This window comes from Fonticula alba (assembly GCF_000388065.1).
Source record: "Fonticula alba strain ATCC 38817 unplaced genomic scaffold supercont2.1, whole genome shotgun sequence".
In the NCBI taxonomy this organism is placed as follows: domain Eukaryota; order Rotosphaerida; family Fonticulaceae; genus Fonticula; species Fonticula alba.
The window spans coordinates 2,645,027-2,652,869 of record NW_009242971.1 but is presented as its reverse complement, the minus strand read 5'-3'; the positions used below and the strand labels follow the sequence as shown (position 1 = coordinate 2,652,869).

Here is a 7,843-nt window from a genome sequence, read left to right as displayed (position 1 = left end):
TTCCCCCCCCCCCCCCCACCCCCCGGCACCGATCGGGGCACAGGGCAGGATCGCAGCCAGTCATGTCCAAGTGCCGACGTTCCGGCTTCTCCCAGATACCAACGATTCCATGGGTCGCGCTTCAACGTGGCCGCCATGCCGCTGGTTCTGATGCTCGAGATCTTCCTGGGGGCGCACGCCCGAGTCCCTCCCGAAGGGCGTTCATTGTGCCTACCTCGGCGCGCCTGAGGCCCCAACGAACACCCACGGTGCCCGTGTGCATGCGAGTCAAACCGAGGCGAGCCTAACCCCCCACTCTCTAGAGTAGCAGCGAGCGCGGCGGGACATGCGTGCGCGCCCTGCGCATTTTGCGCGCAGCCAGGGGGGGGGGGGGGGGTCCTCGCACCCTCTGCCGGAAACAGCCTTGTTTCCGTTGACGCGGCGAAGGAGACTCCGTCATCCGGCCTACCCTCTCACCACCGCCGCCGCGTGCAGGAGGATAAGACGCACCAGGTCCCCAGCCCGGGGGTGGATCCCGGGCGCCGATATACCCCTCCCCTCACTTCCTCCCCCCCCTCCCCCCCCCGCTGCGCGACTGCCTGGTGGCTCCGCCCTTCCCTCCCCCTGTCGGTCGGTCGCTCGCTCACTCGCCCGTTCTCCTGCCCCAGCCACCTCATCCTCTTGTAAGCCCCTTGAAAGACAATCAGCGCTCCGCGGTCCTCTGCCCAATGTCTCCATGCTGGCGCTAATGTTCTCGGCCACCCGCCGAGCTGGTCCCCTGTCGCAGGGGGTGCCCGGGTCGGCGGCGTGTGTCGGACATCTCGAGGCCCGTGGAGCCTTGAGGACCATGTACGCCGGCCCTCGCTCTGGGAGGCTTCATCGGCACCTGGTCACCTCGGCGGTCCTGCCCTCGCGGCAATTGCCCGAAGGAAGCACCAATCTCCAGCCATGCTCCTCGATCCTGAATGCCGGTCTGACTGGCGAAAATGGCGCCAGGTCACCGGCGTCTCTGAGCAAACTCTCCTCCAGGGGGCTTTCTCCCGAGGAGTATCGCCGGCGACTGGGGTCCTTCTTCGCACCAGCCAAAGAGGCCAGCTCGTCGCGCTCCCAGGCATCAACTCCCTTCAGTCTGCTGGAATATGCTCAAACCCCGCCGGCCTTCCTGGACACCCAGATCGCCGAGTCCTTCTTCAACCAAACGCAAGCAGCTCTTCACATTTCGGCCAACGGCCCGGAGGAAGGTATGTCCAGGCCCACTCTCCGGCCCCTCGCCCTCCTCCCTTTCCCCCGCCCCGCTCTCCCGAAGAGCAGGCCGCAGCGAAGCCCCTCTCCTCGTGCGTGGCCCTCGCTAACTTGCTTTGGCCATCTGTCTGTCCGCCTCAGAGTCCACCAAGATCGCACTCGAGCTCTCCAAGTACCGGAATTGCGAGACCATCATCATCAACCATGCTTCGCGTGCGTGCTTTCTTCCCACTCCCCGTGGCCCGCCCCCGCCTTCATGTGCTTGTGTCTCATCGCGTCTTTCCTGCTTCCCCCTCCCGCCCGGCCTTTTTGCTGCCATGCGCAAATTCAGACAAAACCCCCGGCACATACGATCCGAACAATAGCATCTCTTCGGCCTTGTCCCTGTTCACCCACTCCTTGAAGTCTCTCTTCCTGTCCAGTGCGCCGGTTGCCTCCCCTTCGCTGTGCTCGTGCCATTGTTCAACCCCCAAACGTTTGCCTGACTTCTCCCCCGCAGACACGCCAGTCGAGCTGGTTCACCTGGCCCGAGTTCTTCAGCAGTCGCAAGGCCTCAAAGAGCTCTACCTGATCCGTGCGTTGCCTACCGGTCTCTCTCTCTCCCTCTCCCTCTCTGTCTTTTGTTCCCTGCCATAGAATGGCATGCCTGCTCATGCCAGGAGTCTTACCCTTCTTTGTTCATCCCATTCGAAGAGTGTGACATCACCGAAACCGGGGGCATGGAGCTGGCCCGTGCTCTGAAAAACCACTCTCTTGAGAGGTTGCACATTGTTGGTTCGTTCCCCCTCCTTTGCCCCCTCCCCCCCCCCTCTCTCCCTTCCCTCTTTGCCGACCCCGCTTCCCGTCTCGCCACATGGTGTCTCTCCGTTTGGTGGCCCACGCTCACACGCCGCCTTTCCTCTGCTACCTCCTGGGCTTGGCCGCCGCCGCGCCCAAAAGGCTCTCGCGGGCCAATCTCCACGGATGTCATTCGGGAACTCCTGTCTGGCCGCCTCTCCCGGCAGCTCATCGAACTGAACATCGCCAGTACGCCAGCCCCTCCACGATGAGTGCCTCCTCTCGGCCTGCTCCCCCCCCCGCCCCTCGCCTCCCCCTTTGCCGCTGCCAATGTGACCTTTTGACTTTTTTCCTGACCACTCTCGTCAGACTGCCAGCTGACCGATGGCAGCGTGTCGGTCATTTCGCGTTCGGTTGGCCCGCAGTTGCGGCACCTCCGCCTGCCAAGTATGTCGCCCTTACGCCGGACGCAGCACACCCTCCTGGTGGGGCGCTCGACTGACCACCTGCCTCCTCCTCCCCCTCTACCACCAGATAACTTGATCACCTCGATGGGGCTCTCCTCGCTCTTCCAGCTGGGCAAGAGCCCCGGCAACCTGAAGTACCTGGATGTGTCCCGTGCGTTTTGCTTGCTCGATGCGCCTCTCTTTACTTGTGCCCCCCCCCCCCCTGCTTCCCCCTTCCCGTGATCTCCCTCCTGTTGGAATGGCTGACACTTGTTGCACACCGCAGACAACCGCATCACCTTCTCCATGGACTCGCACTTCATGACGGCCGGCCTCTCGGACACCACCATTCGCGACATCACCCTGACCGGGAACAAGATCCAGTCCGACCTGGAGCCCGCTCGGCAAGGGGCCTCCTCCCGTCAGAAGGATGTCCGCTTTTCCTACCACGACATTGTCACGGTTCATGATCACCCCAAGAAAGGTTCGTTCATTTCTGCGCCCTGTTCTTGGGGCAGGGTGGAGAACAGGCAAAAACCCATGCGATTCCCCCGCCCCCCTCCACCCCCCCCCCCCCCCTCCATATTCCCCTGTCTGGCCCGCTCTCTGACACCTCCTCCCCCTCGCAATGGCTGTCCGTCTGTTCGTGCCGGCACGCTGTGCCTCATCGGCCCGCAGTCAACTTGATCGACGGGCCAAAGATCCTCTCCACACTGGACATGGTGTGCGAGGCACGGTCTTTCCCCAATCGGACAAATCCCTTCCTCTTGGACTCGTCGAATCTGAGCCGCGGCTTGGCCGACCACCTGTCACACCTTGTGCACTCGCCGCTCATCGTCTCCTCGCTGGCGAAGGACTGGTCCTTCGGAAATGGGGGCACTTCCAACGAGCCCCCGGAGCTGCGCTTCATTCCCCTGACGCCGGCCCTGCCATCTCCCATGCGCGACATCATGACCCTGCCGCCGGACTTGCTTCGGTCTTTTGGCTTGCTGCCATCGACACTGGATGCCGGTGCTCCCGCGGCTTCCAAGTCCTCCCCGGGCAAGGGGGCCTCATCACGGGCCGGGCCCAGCTCCGGGAGTGGCGCCGATCCGGATGCCGACGTGCCGCCCTTCCCGACAGACGTCACCCGATCCCGGCGAGCCCAGCTGGCGGCCCAGCTCCAAGATGTGGCCCCTTTCCACCCGGCCCAGCTGAACCAGCTGATGGAGTCCATCCGGCCATTGCTGGACACCTGGCACCTGGATGCCGACATGTTGTTGGGGTTCCATGATCCGGCGGGCCTGCGAAAGCTGGACCCGGAAATTATGGGGTTGCTCTATTCGGCGCGGCTGCACGAGCTGTCCAACCTCCTGGTGGCGGCAGATCGCCTCTCCCGAAGCCGGGTCCTTTCCTTCACGTCGCAGCGCATCCAGCGCGCGGAGCTCACTCGCGCGTCACTGGGTGCGCCCCCGGGCCCCCGGGCTCTCCTCCCTCGGGCGCCGATGCTCCTCCCTTCCTTCCCTCGCTGACCGTCAATTTGGCCGTGTCCTCTCGCCCTTCCCTCTGTGCTTCTCCGTTTCCCTCCCCGCCGGCTGTCGGCCCCATGTAGATACCCTCTCGCCGTCGGAGCGCCGTGTTCTGGTGCAGAACTTCAATCTCGGGTCCATGCCCTCGGTCGGTCACCTGGCCGAGGAGCCGGCTCTGCACCAGCAGCTGTCGGAGTCCCTGTCGGAGTCCTTCGCCTTCATCGAGCAGATGGACCGCGGGGTGGTCCCCTTGGAGGCGGTCTTGACCGCCGGGAAGCCGGTTTCCCTCCAGCAGTCGACCTCCTCCTACTTTCGATCCCTCTTCGAGGTGATCAACCCCCGGCCATCGGCGGTGCCATCGCGCCGAGCGCCGAATGAGGCCTCGCACGATCCCAGTGCCAGTGGGGTCGGCGGCCGGGCCACGGCGGCCGGGCAGTTCACCCCGCCACCGGCCGTGGTCGAGGCCGGGATCTTCACCTGGACGCCGGAGCAAATGCAGCGCTTCCTGGTGGACATCGGCCTGGAGCCGGTGGCCCTGCACCACTCGCCGGAGCAGCGCTGGCTGCCGGCCGGGCGCGACCTGGCCTCGATGTCCGTGCTGGATGTGGTGGCCGAGACGGAGCTCCCCCTGCCGCAGGTGGTTTATCTGTATAGTCGCCTGGTTTTGGCGGCCGTCCCGCCGGCGTGGTCTCCACGTGGCCTGCTCTCCCTCTCGCAGCTGAATCACTTCTTGCACTCGACCCCCGGCGGCCGGGACCTTTTTGACCGGGCCCTGGAGGACTGGTATCTGCTTCACCGCCAGGCCTTTCCTCTGCCGCCGCCGTCGGCCCTGTCCCACAGTAAGTCCAGGCAGAATGCCAAAACCGCGCGGACCCGGCGTCCCGGCCAGGCTCAACGCCCGCATGATGGGTCTTCCCCCCTGGCATCGCCTTCGACCGGTGAGCAGGGCCAGTCGACCCGGGGCGCGGGTCGCTCGGGCGACTCGTCTGGCTCCTCGAAACCCCGGCGGGCCCGGGTGCCGGACACGGCCGGGCCTTTCACCACCGCCGCTGCATTTGGCCCTTTCGCCTTCCTCGCGCCGCTGCGGCACCTGTTGGCCACCTTCCGCCTGGACCGGGCGCCCCTCGGGGAGTCGCCCTTCGATCGGCCATCCATTCGCCAGGTGTCGCGTTTGCGCCGGGCCCGGTCGTACTCCGGCATGCCGATGATTGGCGTCACCCTGGCGCCGGGGGATTTCCTCCGGTCGGTGTTGGGGATGCTGGACACGGCGCCGGAGCTCTTCCGCTCGCCGACCCTCGGGGCCACGTCGCTCTTCAACCTGTCGGCACGCGACCTGGATGAGTGGTTCCTCCGTCTGGCCGGCTTCGAGGACATATCCCAGCGTTTGTCCCTGCGCCAGGGGGCCGGCGGGGCCCAACTCCATGGTGGCATGGCCCTGGCCTCGTACCTGGTGGTCAGTGACTTCTTCCGGGCGGACCATCTGCCGGACTTGCCGTGCCCCTGTCACCGGTGCATTACCCGGCGCCGGGCCACCCGCAGCGAGGACTTCACCACGCCGGCGGTCCGGCGGTCATCCGGTGGCATGCCGCTGCTCTTTGTGGGGTATCCCGGGCCCGGGGTCCGGCATGGCTCCCCGGGGCCCGGGGCCACCGGCCATGGGGATCACACTGATGACAGTGACAAGGATGCCGGGGACCCGGGTCACTTTGACAATGAGTACCTGTCGGCCGTGGCACTGGCCATGATCCTGGAGCCGGAGCGCTTCCGCGGCCTGAGCCACGAGACGTACGCCATGTTGCTGGCCATCGCGTGCGACCAATTTGTCGTGTCCAACCATGGCCAGTCGCCGGGTGGGCCTCAGGCTCCGGCAGTCGAGCCGGCGGCGTCGGCCGGCGCGTCGGCCAACATGGCGGCCCCCCTGGCAACCGGCCGGCAGAGGAAGGCCCATTATCGGCGTCGGCGGCCGCTCGGCCCCGATGATCTGGCGACCCCTGCATCCACCTTCCCCAGCCTGCACCCGAAGCAGGAGCGCATCCTGCGGGCCTTCTCCGACATGTATCCCGACTCGCGCGAGCCGAGTGCCAAGCCGAAGGCGGCACCGCCGTCACCGGTGGCGGCGGCCCCCGAGCCGCCGGCCCACGCGGATGATGTGGCCGCCGTGTCGGTCCTGCCGCCGTCGGCGTCATCGCCGGCCCCAGTGCCGCCCCCGCGGTCGCCGTCACCGGGCGAGTTTCCGGCCACCCGCGCGCGGGCCACCCTGCCCCGGGACCCGGACGTGGAGAGGGCCCGAGCCGCGGTGGCCGAGGCGATGGCCGAGTCGCCGGCCGAGCTGGCCGCCGCGTTGAGCCAGCTGGCCGAGCGCACGCGCGAGGGGTTCCTCCGGTCGGCGAGCCGGCAGCAGGGGTCCCGAGCAGGTGCGCCGGCCGAGTGGCAGGCCCCGGCCGAGCGCTCGCCCATCCTGTCCTACATCGCCGGGCATCGGCCAGTGGTCCAGCTGGGGGCCAGTGTCGGGCCGACCTTCACCCTGGAAGGGGACCGGTGTGTGGAGGTCGACGCGACGACCGGCGAGTCGGGGGCCTTGCCTCAGAGGCCGGGCCAGCTGCCGGTGATCCTGGCGGCCGACCTCGCTGCCCGACTGGCCCCCACATCGAGGGAGCTGCATCGGCACAACAGCCGGCTTCTGGGGGATCTGGCCCCGGAGCGACATCGCCTGCGCTTGGCCGAACTCCGCGGCGAGCAGGCGGCCAGCCCCTTCCTGGCGCCGGGGCCGCAGCTGGACGCCTCGGTGGCGGAAAACATCGAGCGCCTGTTTGACTTCACCCCGGACATGGACCCGTTCGGGGCCGGGGCCGGGGCCGGGGCCGGGGCCGGGGGCCCGGCCGGGGCAGATGCCGCGGCCAAGATGGACACCCTGTTGGGGCCCTTGCGGCCGGCGAGCTGGCAGGAGCAGCGCCAGCGGCGGCTCGAACGGGCAGCCGCCGAGGCGGCGGCCGATCACCAGCACCCGGTCGACGGGCCGGCCGAGGCCCAAGCGCACTTGGAAGCCGCGGCCAACAAGTGCCTGTACAACATCCTGGTGGACACCTTCGATCACTCGGCCCTGCGGGTGGACCGGCGCCGGATGCAGGCCCACCGGGCGCTCATGCACACGGCCGGCCGGGCCTTCCTCGGCCAGTATGGCCAAATGACCGACCTGCAATTCCTCTTCGACATGCGTTTGGACATGCCGCTCGGGGAGCTGGTGCATCGGGCATCTTGGCTGCGCCTGCGCGAGCTCTACCTGGCCAGCCCGTCGGCGGACGAGGTGGAGTCCGGTCTTCGGCAACGCCCTGCCTGCTGAGCGTGGCCTCTCCTCCTTCTCCTCCATCGACGTGCCGGGCGCCGGCTTGCGCACCCTCCCCCACATGCTCTCTCCCTCTCTCCCTCTCTCCCTCCCTCTCTCCCTCTCTCCCTCTCTCTCTATCCTCTTTCCGGCCGTGTCCCGTTGCGGAGCCCCGCCTGCCTTCCCTTCTTTGGCGCGCCGCCAGGGATGCGAGCCCCTTGGTCCTTGTGTTTCTCTCTTTCCTCCCCCCTCTCCCTCTCTGTCTCTCTGTCTCTCTCTCCCCCCCCCTCGTTCTCTTGTCCTCCTGAGATCTTCCGCCCCTTCCCCTTTCACCCGGTCGCCTTGTCCTTCTCCCCTCCCCTTGTTTAGATGGGGGCTCCTCCCCCCCCCCAGGGATGGGGCAAGCGAAAAGGCACTGGCCTTGTGGTTCTTTCCCCGTGGGTCCTCTTTTTCATGGCATTCCGTGTCATTTTTGTTCTCAGGGGCGATTAGCCCAATATATTTATATATTTACACATGCCTCACATTTGCCCAGCCGTGTTTATTCCTTCGACCGAAGGCCGCATTTT

General features: G+C 66.8%; 1 protein-coding gene across 1 annotated transcript; it reads left to right on the top strand.

Moving 5' to 3' along the window:
- Positions 1 to 659: 659 nt before the first annotated feature.
- On the top strand, positions 660 to 7,292 carry H696_00572 (hypothetical protein; the record flags this gene model as incomplete). Its single annotated transcript, XM_009494448.1, has 11 exons — positions 660 to 1,220; positions 1,363 to 1,434; positions 1,553 to 1,642; positions 1,721 to 1,795; positions 1,915 to 1,995; positions 2,161 to 2,247; positions 2,368 to 2,445; positions 2,533 to 2,616; positions 2,731 to 2,928; positions 3,123 to 3,887; positions 4,036 to 7,292. The coding sequence occupies exons 1-11, from the start codon at positions 716 to 718 to the stop codon at positions 7,290 to 7,292; spliced, it is 5,292 nt and encodes a 1,763-aa protein (XP_009492723.1). The 5' UTR covers positions 660 to 715.
- Between the last annotated feature and the right edge of the window lie 551 nt (positions 7,293 to 7,843).